At 36.7% G+C, this 15,630-nt stretch overlaps 1 protein-coding gene across 2 annotated transcripts; it reads left to right on the forward strand.

Annotated features, from left to right (window-relative positions):
* The first annotated feature begins 1,801 nt into the window (after positions 1-1,801).
* On the forward strand, positions 1,802-12,056 carry LOC116127265 (histone-lysine N-methyltransferase ATX5-like). Of its 2 annotated transcripts, XM_031412914.1 has the most exons (23): positions 1,802-3,150; positions 3,261-3,316; positions 3,399-3,612; positions 4,272-4,400; positions 4,526-4,594; positions 4,705-4,773; positions 4,879-4,970; positions 5,227-5,319; positions 5,446-5,581; positions 6,433-6,538; positions 6,666-6,765; positions 7,142-7,266; positions 7,668-7,813; positions 8,097-8,201; positions 9,000-9,064; positions 9,162-9,375; positions 10,345-10,431; positions 10,561-10,617; positions 10,708-10,797; positions 11,114-11,200; positions 11,411-11,485; positions 11,626-11,726; positions 11,807-12,056. In XM_031412914.1, the coding sequence occupies exons 1-23, from the start codon at positions 2,200-2,202 to the stop codon at positions 11,895-11,897; spliced, it is 3,258 nt and encodes a 1,085-aa protein (XP_031268774.1). In that variant the 5' UTR covers positions 1,802-2,199; the 3' UTR covers positions 11,898-12,056. The 2 variants fall into 2 exon arrangements, 1 of the variants encoding a protein (XP_031268774.1); XR_004127596.1 differs by lacking the exons at positions 11,114-11,200; positions 11,411-11,485; positions 11,626-11,726; positions 11,807-12,056 and having other exon boundaries at positions 10,352-10,431; positions 10,708-10,792.
* Positions 12,057-15,630: the final 3,574 nt, after the last annotated feature.

A 15,630-nucleotide genomic window follows, 5' to 3' on the forward strand; every position in this document is an offset into this window, starting at 1 on the left:
TTCTTTTCTTATTCATTAACATTATAAACATTAAACATATGTTAAAAGATTTGAAACCCAATTTGTAGAAAACTCATCTCACTCGCAATCACTTCCTTCCATTGCTTCTGCTTCTCAGCATAAGCAGAACCAAAAACATGCTTTCACTATCAAAACATTTCATGATTTCATCATCCAAACTTTATATGCAACTAAAATAACAAATCATATAATACACGTATCCAAAGGGTAAATATCAACATGAACAAGAAGTTGAAGTAGTAAAACCACGGAAATATGTGCCACTTATGGATCGATGTTCGGCAACACCAACTACTTCCCGGCTATTTCACCGCCCAAATCAGCTGTTTTTTCAGGTCTGAAACTTACGAAGTCCATTTTGTTGGCCGGCTGCCTCGTTTTGTTTACCCCAACTTAACCCATTAATTACTCTTCTTCTTCCTCTTCCTCTTCAACAGATGCTACAGTTCTTCCTTCTTCTTGCTCGACTTTCTCTGTATTCAAAAACAAAATCCCTTATGCTTCTGCCATCAAAATTACAATACACCCACCCATCTACCAAAATACCTAACAAAAAATTCACATAATAAAGGTGGTACCACTTAACAAACAAATCACATTCTCTCTCTTCCCTGAACATCCACCATAAAATTAATTCAACAAAACAAACCCATTTATGAAATAGCTAATTACTTTCAATCATTCCAGCATCATAAAATTTGAACAGACGTCGATTCTTCACTATTCTATTCTGACTACTCCTGTATTCTTCAAATGCTTTGTCGATTTGTCTTCTTCATATCATATCCAGACTTGGGAGTAACACAGATCCATAAACCCATATATCAAAAAGCCCCCCCAAATTTATCATGATAGTTGAAGTTCCTTAATTCCATCGCACATCTCTTCCAAGAATCGGATTTATGTCAAGATCTATTGGAAACAATGAAAATCTTTCACTACATAAACAACATCAAGATCATCCCGTTCATATTATATATATAAAAAAAAAAAATTACCCAATAATGGCAAAAGGACATAATAGCCAATACTTCATAAAAAAATAAATTAAAAAACAAATTCATATTCATATAAAGCGACCTTTTCATTTGAACTTCGTTCACAGTGGCCATCATCTTTCTTTCCATATCCAAATCTTGCAGAAAATTCAACACAAAAATCACTACATCTAAACCCCAAACCCATATCGTAATTATCTCAAAATTGCAAAAAATCCCACACCCACCAAACCAAAAAAAATACAAAAAATTGCACAAAATTTGGCCCCCTCCACCTTCGCCATATTCAAATTTGCAGACTTATAATAAACACACAAATCCACCTCAAAGTCACAATTCACAAACATCATCTTTCCTTCCATTAAATCAACAAATTTCACCACCAAATCAAATAGTCCAAACCTTAAAACACTAATAAAACCCGACATGTCGAATTCTCATATTTCCAACTTTCTTGGAACCAACCACACACCAACACAACACTTCAAAATCCATAACCAAAAAAAAGAAACACAACACAATAAAGCAATCCACCAATACACACGAGATAGAGGAAGAAGAAATGCGCGCATTCAACACATAGCGCAAATTAGCCACAGCCCATTACCAAAACCGAAACCATCACATGTTTAAATATTCATTCACATCTCACCATTTTAGATAACGCCCGACCCAAACATCTCTCTGTCACTCCTCCCTTATTTTCTCTCTCTAAAAAACTTGCCTATTAAACAAACAAAACTCAAAAAATTAATTATTAATTAAACCCCTATATATTTCAGTTAATTTTTTACTGAATATTATCGTCTAAATTTTATTTTATTCTTTATTTTAAAGCAGTTAGATGGAGAGGCTCGTCGACTCGACGAAACAGATCTCTCTGAATCTTTGAAATTCCATCTATTTCTCCTCAAATTCTCGCAATCTTGATTTCTCCTTTTCAATTCAGCTCTAGTGTGGTTGTTTTGGAGATTGACTGAGAGAGATTGTCTCCTTGGCGTCGTTTTTTTTGGATTTCTCTATTGCTGTTGAAGGCCAAACCGATTGGAATTTAGGGTTTACGTTGCGAATTCGTAGAAGTGGGGTTTTGAGGGTTTGGAATTGCGGGGGAGTGGGAAGAAGCGAGGTCCTTTTGGTTTTTGATTGATGTGGTGATTGGTTTGATCGTTTTGTTTCGAGAATGATAATCAAGCGGAACTTAAAATCTCAAATGCCGAGTTTGAAACGGTGTAAACTCGGCGTCTCGGCTAAAGAGGACGATGAGAACTCAGCAAAGAGGAAGAAACGCAAAACTAATGGTTACTATCCGCTTAATCTACTTGGTGAGGTGGCTGCCGGTATTCTTCCGGTCAGTTTTCACGGAATTCTTAACGGTGCTCTGGCTGAGAAAGGATTTGCTGCGTCTTGGTGCACTGAAGTATCCTGTTCTCCGGATGAGGTGGTGTCGAAGTCGAAGGTCTCAGATTCGAGGAAATTGAAGAAGCGGACAGTGGAGGTTTCACGACCGCCGTTGGTGAGAACGTCACGTGGGCGAGTTCAGGTACTTCCTTCACGGTTTAATGATTCGGTTATTGAGAATTGGAAGAAGGAGAGTAAGACTAGCTTGCGTGATTATAGTCTTGATGATGAAACTGAATGTAAAAAGGAAAAATTTAGTTTTAAAACACCTAAGAGTTATAGTCACAATGTGAAGACTAAATTGAAAGAAGATAAAGTTGGGTGTAAGAGTCGTAGATATGGTACATTGTGTGAAGAAGAGGAGGGGGATGAAGTTAGGTTTAGTAAGAGTTTTGATATTAGGAAGTACTCAAGTTCTCGAAGTTCCTTGACGTCGTTACACGAGCAACAGTTGGTTGATGTTGATAATGACAAGTGCCAACCTGAGGAAATTGTTGATTTAACGAGTGAGGAGGCTTTTTTGAATGGTGAGAGAAAAGATGATGGGTTATATGGGCCAGAGGATTTTTATTCGTGTGACATAGTGTGGGCAAAGTCAGGGAAGAATGACCCTTATTGGCCGGCTATTGTAATTGATCCAATGACTCAAGCGCCAGAGCTGGTTTTGAGGTCTTGCATACCCGATGCAGCTTGTGTGATGTTTTTCGGGCATGCGGGGAATGAAGATCAAAGGGTATTGCTTTTTATGTTTAACCTTTTCAGTTTATGAGTTTGTATGATGTTATTAATATGTTTAGGAGATTTTGGCTTTTAATTGTGGTGCATTGAATGATCAATGAACAGGATTATGCCTGGGTCAAACGAGGAATGATATTTCCATTTGTAGACTTCATGGACAGGTGGGCAGCAGTGTCGGTTCATGTAACGTTTTAATTTATGGTTATGTCGTTTTGTGCTTAGGTGCGAATTTGCTTGATATAGGTTCCAAGAGCAGTCTGAATTGATTGACTACAACCCCAGTGACTTCCAGATGGCACTCGAGGAGGCTGTTTTGGCAGATCAGGGGTTTATAGAGAAGTTGATGCATGATATAAACATGGCAGCTGGGAACCCTACTTATGATGAATCCGCTCTTCGATGGGTTCAAGAGGCTACTGGTTCAAACCAGGATCTGGACTATCCCTTTTCAAACCAGGCAAGTGTCTATGTAGTGTTGTCTTTTTCTTGACCTTATTCTTTTTAACTTCTAGTAACTGTATTTATGGAGTCGCTTGACTTACCTCAGCCAACCCTGTATTACAAAATTTTTCTATGTATGATAGTTACCTCAAACTTGCTTGGACGTTATATCGTAGAATTCTAAACTAAAGTGATGATGGTGCTATAAACTCTGTCTGGTTTCAGGAATAGTGCTACCAAAATTTTGAGGGTCATTTAAGAGATGTTCTTCTATTTTGTTTTCTTACAAATGCTCAATAAGAACAAAGCTGCTAAGATAACATTTTTATTCTCTTTCCTGTCATCAGTTTCTGAAACATGCGTTGGCTAATTGGTATTTGAGAGTAAAATCAAGCAATGTCCTAAAAATCTGAAACATCTTTTCATCCAGAAAACTTTGAACATTTTATTGGTTGGGATCTGAGAAAAATACTTCTTTTCTATCAGATGTAATATTTATTTCTTTCTACTTAGGAGTTTCCGTTTCTATAGTAGGCATTACAGTTTTTACCCTATAGTTTAAAACCTTTGTTTACTCCATTATTTAAGGATCCAGTTGGAGGGTGGCATTCAGTTTTTCATGAAATAATTTCCTGCCTTAGCATCTTTAAATTGAATTTAGTTCTATCCATGCAGGGTGTTTTTGGAAAGAGTAAAGATACAAGACCCTGTGATGGCTGTGGCATGAGCCTTCCTTTTAAATCAAATAAGAAAATGAAGGCTTCAACTATTAGAGGCCAATTTTTATGTAAAACATGTGCTAAGGTATGTAGTAGCTGTGTTATCATCTTGCTTACCTTATTAAAGTATAATGTGCCTATATTATGATTCAAGTCGTTTTTGTGCTTAGTTTTTGTATTTTCTCACAACCATATGCATTGTTATGCCAGTTAACAAAGTCAAAACATTTTTGTGGCATATGCAAGAAAGTTTGGAACCATTCCGATAGTGGGAGTTGGGTGAGGCAATCTACTGTCTGTTTAGAGTTGTGGTTTTTTCTTCTTCTTTTTTCTTGAATGGAATGGCAAATTTCTATTTATTTATTGTTTGTATCTTCTCACTGGATTAGGTGCGCTGTGATGGTTGTAAAGTTTGGGTGCATGCTGCATGTGACAAAATTTCTGGCAGCCGTTTTAAGGTCCGTTCATCGTGTATAAATATTGTGTAACTGTCATGTTCTGCCTGCAAGATTAGCGCATGAATTCAGACTCCCTTGACTAGGTTTTCTTTTTCTTTTCTAAAGGATCTGGTGGGCACTGATTATTACTGCCCTGCTTGCAAAGCAAAATTTAACTTCGAATTATCAGATTCGGAAAAATGGCAGTCAAAAGTCAAGTAAGTGATTTATGTCATCTATATTTAACATTTATTTTTGAACTCATCATCTTATTTCATTCTCTTTCCCAGCAATATGTGATCTGATTTTTGTTTGAAGTTGGTTGTTTTCCTTTGCATCGATATCTAATGATTGTAGATCCATAAGCCATGATCTTGTATATTTTTCCTGAAAAATTTTGTGTGGCATTCTGACTGAAGTTGGATGCTTTATTTTACCATTCTATATCTGAAAATTGTAGAGTCTTTGATACAGATGCAACAAAAACAATGATCAATTGGCACTACCCAATAAGGTTACTGTTCTCTGCTCAGGTGTGGAAGGCATATACTATCCAAGTCTTCACTCGTAAGGAAAAAATAATTTAATGGCTTTTAGTATCTTATAATGATTGGTTTATCTTTTTGGGCCTTTAGCTGCCCTACCTAGAAAAGTCTGTGTGTTCTAAGTTCACTTTTATATTTTCTGTTTCAGAGTTGTATGCAAATGTGGGTCTTGTGGAACAGGAAAACTAGCTCTCAGTGAATGGGAAAGACATACAGGTTCCAAATTGAGAAATTGGCGGATTAGCGTTAGGGTGAAAGGTTCCATGCTACCACTAGAACAATGGGTTTGTACAGCAATTCTTTATTTATTTCTAAATTCATTCACATTGATTATCACTTGGTCAAGTTCATGTCTCTAGATGTTTGGAATGATCAATTATATGAAATTGAATTTATTGTGGATGGATAGCTAGTTGACATAATCATTTCTGTGCTAAAAAATAATTGTTTTAATAGTTATTATTGATTTATGTAATAATGTTAGCTTTAGGTTCAAAGTTGCGGTATCATGTTATATAATATCGAAATATTTTTGACTGATGGTGTAGTTGTCAAATTCTACATGTTGGAGGTATATGTATCATTTGAGGATAGTCTTTTGGTTAGACCCTTATAAAATATTGATCTATCAAGATCCCTGTCATGGACAGTGCTATCTTTTGACATGTATGGTATCTCCAGTTAAAAAATTATATATATTTGATTTCTCGTAAATCCATAATGTGTGTTTTGCATTAAGTATGGGGGCCTAATGCTATGGTGGTGGTGTAACTTGGTCTAGTGCCTTTGATTTGAATCACCAAGAAGTCCTGAAAAAAGCACCAAACTTATTATTATTATTATTTGTTTTTACATATAAAGGTTTTTAGGTGAATTCTTATCATTCTTGAAATAGTATCTATCTTTGAAGATCTGTGAAGCAAATCCATTGTAATGGTTACTGATCACAGGATGTAAAATAGGTTGAAAATTAACATGATAACTACAGATATCTCTGGCATTCAACTCTCATGTTCCATTTTTGGAGCATTCTCAGTATAAATTTTGCTCCTGCCTGGCTGCCCCTTCTTTTCCTTGCAAAAAGCCCCAATTTATTCTGGAAAAGAATAAAATAAGTTCTTGTTTGACCTTGCAGATGTTGAAGTTGGCAGAGTTCCATGAAAGTGCTCTGGTTTCTGTCAAACCTCATAAGCGACCCTCTATAAAAGAGCGGAAGCAGAAGTTGCTGGCTTTTCTGCGAGGTACTTCTGGGCTTTAAAATATATAAATTTGACAAATAGATAAATTAGAAGGGTATTTTCTGTTTTGTTGCACTGTTCAAAGTTTTCTTCTTGTTGATTGTATTAACTCTTATTTCTTCTATCACAGAGAAATATGAACCTGTTTATGCCAAATGGACAACAGAACGCTGCGCTGTATGCAGATGGGTTGAAGATTGGGACTACAACAAAATCATTATCTGCAACAGGTATTCTTAATGGGGGTTTTGTCTTATTTCATGGTGATTTAGCACCATTCAGGGGCACCTAATACATTGATGATTTATGGCACTGAGATTAGATAATCTGGCATGGTATTGACAGTGACACTTTCACATTATCATCATCATGCTTTATATTACTCTAACTGTGGCATATTGCACTTACACTTGCTTGCGAGCTGTCAGCCACGTTTTTACAGTATAGTCTTACAGAATGATGTTTTAGCAAAGGTTATTCCTTTAGATAGTTCGCCAACATATTTGCTGAGCAAGCAAGTCGTCTTTGTTGGCAGCAGATTCTAATATTTGTATTTTCAAAGTTTTTGTAATATTAATGATATTTTGGTATTTATATGTTTATCAGATGTCAAATAGCAGTACATCAAGAATGCTATGGGGCAAGAAATGTTCGGGATTTCACTTCATGGGTTTGCAAAGCCTGTGAAACACCTGATATTAAGCGGGAGTGTTGTCTTTGTCCTGTTAAAGGTAAGTCTATTAGATTTTTGGAATTTCATGTGTCATCAATTTTTTTGTTGTGTGTTTAGGTTGTTGATGTCTGTGTAGTATGATACCAGATAAAGTTGTCTTTAATGAAGCACCTGTTTCTTGTGGTGTCATACATCTTCACTATAAGCTATATTCTGCATTTCCTACAATTTCCCCTCATCTGGGTTGAGCCTGTAATAACTGCTGAATTACTTACAACGATTGAAGTTATGCAATAAGTACATATTCTCCCTTAAAGATGATTTTGGAACTCCTTTTATACAACTTCTTTGCCAAAAAGTTGTCATTTTGTGTGGATATTATTACTGAAGCAATTTTCTATTTTGAGTGGGTTCAGTGACCTTATTATGGTTCTACATCTGTATTTTCTTTCTCATCAGGCGGTGCTGTAAAGCCAACTGATGTTGATACGTTGTGGGTTCATGTGACTTGCGCATGGTTCCAACCTGAAGTCTCATTTGCAAGTGATGAGAAGATGGAGCCTGCTCTTGGGATCTTAAGTATTCCGTCAAATTCTTTTGTAAAGGTAAAGTTTTTTGAGTATTACATCAAATTCTTTTCTCTGATGGAGCCTGCTCAGGCTCTTTTGTAAATTTAAAGTAACTGGGCTTGCCTGCAGCCAAATCATATTGTTAATCATCTTTTAAAGAAATATAAGAAAGTTTAAAAGTTTCTTTTTCCCTAGTCTATGTATGTTTGTAACTGCCGTCTCTTAGATATGAGTCAGATGGCCTTTGCTGTGATGCTGGCAGTTTTTGAGAATGGAGTAGATTAATATAGCTAATGCATTCTGAATTATCTTGTTTCAGATTTGTGTTATTTGTAAACAAATTCATGGCTCGTGCACACAATGTTGCAAGTGTTCTACTTATTATCATGCAATGTGTGCATCAAGGGCTGGGTACCGGATGGAGGTGGGTTGCTCAGTGCTTCTTGTTTCTAGTCATAGTTGCTTGAAACTATTGTTTTGTTCATTACCTTTGTAAAATTTTCAAGGTTTGAAGGTATTGATGATCATATTTCTCATTTCTGGACATCAAGACATGTTCATTTGGTGTGTTATTTTATTTTTGAACTTATAGATGTGGATGCTTTGTTGGTATGCAATATCTTCTTGAAGTTTAAAATGCTAATGGGATGAAATAAAGCCATCTACTAAGAAAATAGAAGCCATTGACTGCTATTCATTTCATGTGACCCTTAACAAAAATTATGGAAAGATAACTCAGTATAGACTAGACAATATTGTGAAGGGTTATATGGAGGTCCCATGTCAATGAAATTGTGTTTCTTTCTCTTTAGTCTCCAAGTGTACTTTTTTGTTTTATTTTATTTCATTTTATTTTTGCTGAATCACTTATAGTCTTAATTGTAATGGTTGTTATATATAACTAAAAGAATGAAATAATGTTGAAATAAATGTGAAACAACATGAAAATTTTTCGTAAACAAAAGATATATATTATTTAACGTATGGACAAGCCCGTAATACTGCAGCAATAATGTGATGGATTTGTTAATCTGCAACAAAATAATATTAAGCACTACTTATTTAGTGTATATTTGTAACCCCTCATTTTTTCTTAAGTTTTTGTGTACTTTTAATTTGGTTTCAACAGCTCTTGCTGAATGCATCTGTTTGTCTCAAATGTCAAATCAATTAGCTGATCTTTCAATAATCATTGTATTCATCTATATTGTTTAAATTGCAGTTGCACTCCTTGGAGAAAAATGGAAGACAGATCACAAAAATGGTGTCATATTGCGCTTATCACAGGTTTGCCTTCACTGCTCTGGAAAGGGCCATATTTACATGGAAATATATGTGTGTATCTATTTCTATGTTCATTTTCATGGTTCTGTTTTTGATGCAGGGCTCCAAATCCGGATACTGTTTTAATTATTCAAACTCCTCTAGGCGTCTTCTCTGCCAAAAACCTTGTTCAAAATAAGAAGAAGGCTGGTTCAAGGCTTATTTCATCTAACAGAGTAAAGCTCGAAGAGGTTTCTCCAGTGGAATCTGCTGAGATTGAGCCATTCTCTGCTGCTAGGTGCCGTGTATTTAAAAGATCGAATAATAATAAGAAGGTAGCTAACATTTTTATATCTGTTTAAGGCTTAAGCATATTACTCTTTTTTCTTTTTTCCCTCTTTTCGGTGAATGATCATGCAATTATAGAATCCAGAGGCTCAGTTCCAAGAATATTTTAGTTTAAGAAATATTCTATATTGTATTGTACATTATGTCCAAAGGGTGCTACTGGGTTTTGTTCTTCTGTGTTTTCTTTTTTCCTCTTTATATTGTTATTAAGTTTTTATTTTTTAGGGTTTTGGGGTCTTGAGGTTGATTTTGGAATTGCCTTTTGGAAGAGTTCTGTGGATGTTGCCAGATTATGATCAACTAAGAGATGATCTTAGGTCTCTGGTTGGTTAATTGGAATAAAAGGGAGTAGAAAATTCTTTAAGCTTTTCTGATAGGAGAGTAGAACATGAAGTTGATTTTCTTTCTTTAGTCAATATCTAAATCAAACAGAGGATGAATATCTGTTTTGATGGATGACATTAGAATGTCAAACTAGATCTACAAGTAGAAGACAATCCTAATAAAACATGCAGCTTAATTTAGTTTTCCCTATTGTGCTGAAATAACTATTATGTATCATACATGAAGTGCGGTTTATCCTTGTGGCTATTATAGAACTTGTGTGGTATCATATTCATGTAGTGTGGTTATCCTTATTTTTATGATGAAAATTGTGTGGTGTTATTCATGAATTCTCACTTTTTTTCATCTTTGTATGCTTAGCTAATTGCTTAGTCATCTACCATTTTTGAGTCTTATTGTAACAACCCAGTCCATTGTCAAGATATTGTGTATTTATACACATCCTCTTGATTCGGAACTTAGGACTTCATCTTTAGAAATGAATCATGAGTACCAATATCTTGACAGTGGGCCGGGTTGTTACACTTGTAATGTATTGAAAGTTTTATCTGTTTGACTACGTATGTATACCTGTTTCTTCTTCTCACCTTCATTTTGTTTCTGTTTGCTAGAGAGCAGAAGAAGAAGCCACATCCCACCAAGTGATGGGACCTTGCCATCATCCTTTATGCACAATACAAAGTTTGAACACATTCAGAGTAAATGTCTTGTCCCTTTTATGTTTTATGTGATTGTTTGTTTCATTCATTTGCTGTTTAAATTTGGAATTTTCTAGAAATTAATATGGTAGTTTTCTGCTTTCTGCTCATTTTCTTTTCCTCTTACAGGTGGTAGAGGAGCCTAAAAGTTTTTCCTCTTTTCGTGAACGCCTTTACCACTTACAGGCAAATATTTATCTTCATCCGTTTACCTCTTTAATTATTATCTCATTGAGCTGTCTTTCTAACTATTTTATGGATACACATCCTCTTCAGAGAACCGAAAATGACCGGGTTTGCTTTGGTAGATCTGGGATACATGGCTGGGGCCTCTTTGCGCGTAGAAATATTCAAGAAGGAGAAATGGTGTGTGAATTAAAAGAGTCAACAATTTATGGTTTTTAAAAGCATGTTTTTCATTTTTCAAGTGCTTGTTTGCTAAGGAAACTTTCTCTGGGATGAATTTCTCATGTTTCTATCATGGTCTATGGTGTCAGTGAAGGTCCAATGGCTTGGAATTCTTCTATTGTTTGTTAGTAGCATTACCAAAACATATTTGATGTGCCATTTCAGAGGTCCTAGCTACGAGAAACTGTGTGAATGGAACACAGATTATTTTTATGCTTGTATTTGTTTTGATGTGATTCCTTTAAACAGATTAACAGCCACATGTCTTTTTCAGGTTCTTGAGTATCGTGGTGAACAGGTGAGGCGCAGTATTGCAGACTTGAGAGAGGTCCGCTACAGATTAGAAGGAAAAGACTGCTATGTGAGTTAACTTTCCTATGCTCTTGTAATCTGCAAGTTTTTCTCTTTAAGTTAAAATGTAGAAGTTGTGTTGATGTTGAGATGAGTCCCTGAGTTCACTCTTTTGGCACCTTTGAGAAAACATAACATGATCATAAAACAGCAAACAATTTTTCTGTCATCTGCCCCTTTATTTCTTATGAGATAAAATGTGCAAGCTTTTATTTTGCAGCTTTTCAAGATCAGTGAAGAGGTAGTTGTTGATGCCACTGATAAAGGGAACATAGCTCGCTTAATCAATCATTCGGTAAGTTATGCATATTTAAGTTAATATATAATGCAGGATTTCACCTCCTTGCTATGAATCTCCAGCCCTGAGATAGCTACTTGTTTCTCTACCAGTTATCATATCTTATTATGGGTCCCTAATTCCCTTTATTGATACAGTGTATGCCCAACTGCTATGCGAGGATTATGAGTGTGGGTGATGATGAGAGTCGGATTGTCCTCATTGCCAAGACTAGTGTATCTGCTGGTGACGAGCTAACGTATTTCTCTCTCCCCTTCTATCAAAAATTGTATTGAGAAATTTCACTACTCTTATTGATTATGTTATTGTATTTGGCAGGTATGACTACTTGTTTGATCCTGATGAGCCTGATGAATCCAAAGTCCCGTGTTTATGTAAAGCGCCAAATTGTCGAAAATTCATGAATTAGGATACACACAACACAGTCATTGTTTCTCCTCAAGGAGCACTAACCCAAATCCCGTGGGATCTTACATTCCTTATACTGAAATTGTAATTTTTGTCAGAAAGGAAAGTCTTTTTTTTTTTTTTTAAATTTGTTGTAGGTTTTGAACACTTTTCATGGTTAATAAAAGGAATAGATTTGCCTGCTTTTGGGCTACAGGCATTCGTGTAATGTTGTTAACACACTTTGATTTACATAATTAAATGGCTAACTCTTGGGGACCTCACGAATTCAAGCAATACAGCAATATTAAGGCAATTAAATCAGACAAAAAATGAAGATAATGAAATGGATTATGACAGTATTAATGAACTGGAAATGCAACTGCTTTATATATTAACAAGATGTGGATTAAAACTGATTCAAGAGTAGGAATCAGTAACCCTTCATTCACAATAAAACAAAAAAACAAGAAATTAACAGTGAAGTGTTTCCATCCCCGCTGAGCTTCGAGGGTCAGCCACCTCCCCTATTTTCCCATCTATTTTCTGATGCCTTCACCGCCCCTTTGCCTCTCTTTTTATACTATTTCTCACCTAACAAAATTATTCCTTCATCCCATATCTTGCGGCCATCTGTCCATCCCAAAACTGATTTTTTAGCACCTCACCCTAACACCTCATACGTTGGAATCTTCTTGTTACGCACAAAATCCCCCACCTAATCTCCTACTTGCTTCTCTTGGATTTCTTATTGTATACCAAATATCTAATGGTCTCATCACTAACCCAATCTCTTTTATCACATTGTTACTGACAGTCGAAAAGTACTCTGGTGGTGTAAATGCAATACTAATAAAGTGTTTAGATGAGAGTCAAAAGGTTTGATAGTGGGTCTTCACAGACTTGCAATTGCAGCATGTTGTCTTTATTGTTCATATATATGCACAAAGGATTCTAGCATTCAAACTTGTGATATTGCTTGGCAATGGAGACACAACTGTCCTGTTAAGAATATGGATAAGACTAATAAATAACATATATATGAGTCTCATCTCCTTGTCATTTCCTTTTGATTTTTCAGAGAGAGAATTATGGAATTCAAATTTCATTATCAAGTTCACTGTCTCCTCATCTCCTTCTTGCATGCTGGTTTTGAAGTTGATTCAACAATTATTTGCAACCCCAAAGAGAGTATTGTCTTGCTCCAATTTAACAACGCCAATGCATTTGATGTTAATGTGTCTTCTTCTGTTAAATATCATTGTAATCCTAAGACACTCTCTTAGGTGATGAGACATCCCACATTGCTTGGGAAGGAGGGGTCTGAGCTGGTTAAATACTAAGGGATTCCCCCAAATGTCAAGATGTGTTTTGGGCTTAACCGAGGGTGTTTGGGCCAAAAAACAAAACCGTGAGGGGGATGTGTTTTGAGCTTAAGCAAGAGTTTTTGGGCCTAAAAACAAAACCGTGAGAGGTTGGGCCTCAGAGTCGAGCCACCCAAGTTGCCAAAGCGGACAATATTTTAATAGTATTGGACACAATATCTTGATAGTGATGGGTCGGCTGTGGGCTGGGTTGTTTCAATTGATATCAGAGTCAATCCCAACCGGAAGTGTGTAGGGGTGTTACAATTGGTATAAGAGCCAATCCAAGCCCACAATTGGTATTAGTGCCAATCCCAATTGGAGGTGTGCGGAGGTATCAGAGCCAATCTCAACCAGAAGTGTACGGATGGTCAAGAGGTCTCGCCTGACCGAAGAGGGATCGCAGTGAGGACATTGGATTATTTGAGAGCCCCGGGCGGGGGGGGGGGGGGGGGGGGGGTGGGTGTGGGCGGGGGAGATGTTGTTTGAGGGAAAGAGATACCTAAGCTAGTTAAATACCAAGAGATCTCTCAAATGTCAAAATGCATTTTGGGCTTAAACAAGGGTTCTTGGTCTTGAAAACAAAATCGTAAGGGGTTAGGCTTTGAAGTCGAGCCACCCAAGCTATCAAAGTGGATAATATCTAGACAGTGTTAGGTCGACTATGGGTCGTGGTGTTACAGGTGAAGGGTAGAGATTGCTGCTTATGGGAAGGAGTAACCTGTCATAATGTAGCAGGTAAGGTAATTGGGTTGGACCTTAGTTCCAGTTGTTTGAGTGACACCATCCTCAACAACAACACTCTCTTCAAACTTTCACACCTTAAAACGCTTAATATTGATTATAATCAATTTGATGTTTCCCTATTATTATCTGCCTTTGGTTGGTTCAAAGATTTGACGCATCTTAACCTCTCTCTTTTTGGATTTTCTAGCCTCATACCTTCTAAAATATTTCACCTATTTAAATTTATTTCACTTGATCTTTGTGATTCCTATGGGCTGAGCTTTGAGCAACAAACTTTCGCGTTGCTAGTCCAAAACCTTACAAGATTAAGTTTTCTTTATCTGAAAGATAAAAATATATCTTTGGTTTTTACTAATTTGCTATTGAACTTATCTTCTTCGATTACATATCTCTCACTCGACATACTGACTGGAAGGGAGAACCGCATCTGATGGTTCTTGCCTACCAAACCTTCACACACTCGATTTATTTGCCAACATTGTGTTAGGGCCAAAAATCGTCTTGAGCATGATGAGACCCAATAACGAAATAAACATGTCACGGCCCAAGGCCTCAGCCCAATCCCAATTGGGCCTATGCTTAAAATCACCTTGTGAACTACCCACTCTATGAGTTGAGCTATCCTATAAGTTAAGCTAAATTGGGTTTCAGCCCATTAGCTTGCAACAGTCTATAAATAGGAAATCAGAATCCCATTCTATTTCCTCTTCTACTAAGATTCCAAATCTTACTCAAACTATTAAACTTAACTTGATAGGGGGCGTTTGGTTGGGGGATATGTGGGATTATTGGGGTTATGTCATCTTATATTACTTGATTACCATGTTTGGTTGTCAAGCAATATAAGATACCGATAATCTTCAAATACCAATAGTGGTTACTATTGGTAATATCAGAGATAATCTGATTACCTCCATTTTCTTAGGTATTCTGAGATTACCAGGGTTATCTTTTTTTGTTACAATTTTATCCCTTATTAATAAAAATTTTGGACAATAATACCCCTACTTTAAAACAAATTTACATTAATATCCTATTTCAATTTTACCCTTGTTTAATTAAAATTTTAGACAATAATGCCCTTATATTTAAAATAATTTATAGACCACCACTTGATCCTAGCCACCACCACCACCACCACTGCCACCTAGCCACCACTGCCGACAGCGAGCCAACCACCACAGAACGCTGCCAGAAAATTGCCAGAGTCCCTAAATAAGAACGGGATTCTATGGGAGGCTTCTATATGGCCGTTTTCGGCCATATTGATGGTCTAAAACGGCCATATCAGGCAAGATCTGGCCGGAAATGGCCAGAACTATTCTGGCCATTTCCGTCCAGATCGATGGAACTGGCCATTAACGGCCAGGTCTGGGCGAGATCTGGCCATTAACAGCCAGGTCCATGGCTGTTAACGGCCAGATCTCGCCCAGATCTGGCCGATAATGGCCAGGGATCTGGCCTGATATGGCCATTTTCGGCCATCAATATGGCTAGAAACAACCATATCGGAGCCTCTTGGTCACGGCGAGGTACTCACGGGGACTTTCGGAAACTTCCGACGGTGGTTTACGGTGGCGGCAAGAGCTGGGGGTGATTTTGTCATAAATTAAAGTTTTATATAAGCGGGGGTGTTTTAGCTAA

Source organism: Pistacia vera, unplaced genomic scaffold (assembly GCF_008641045.1).
Source record: "Pistacia vera cultivar Batoury unplaced genomic scaffold, PisVer_v2 Contig190, whole genome shotgun sequence".
NCBI lineage: Eukaryota > Viridiplantae > Streptophyta > Magnoliopsida > Sapindales > Anacardiaceae > Pistacia > Pistacia vera.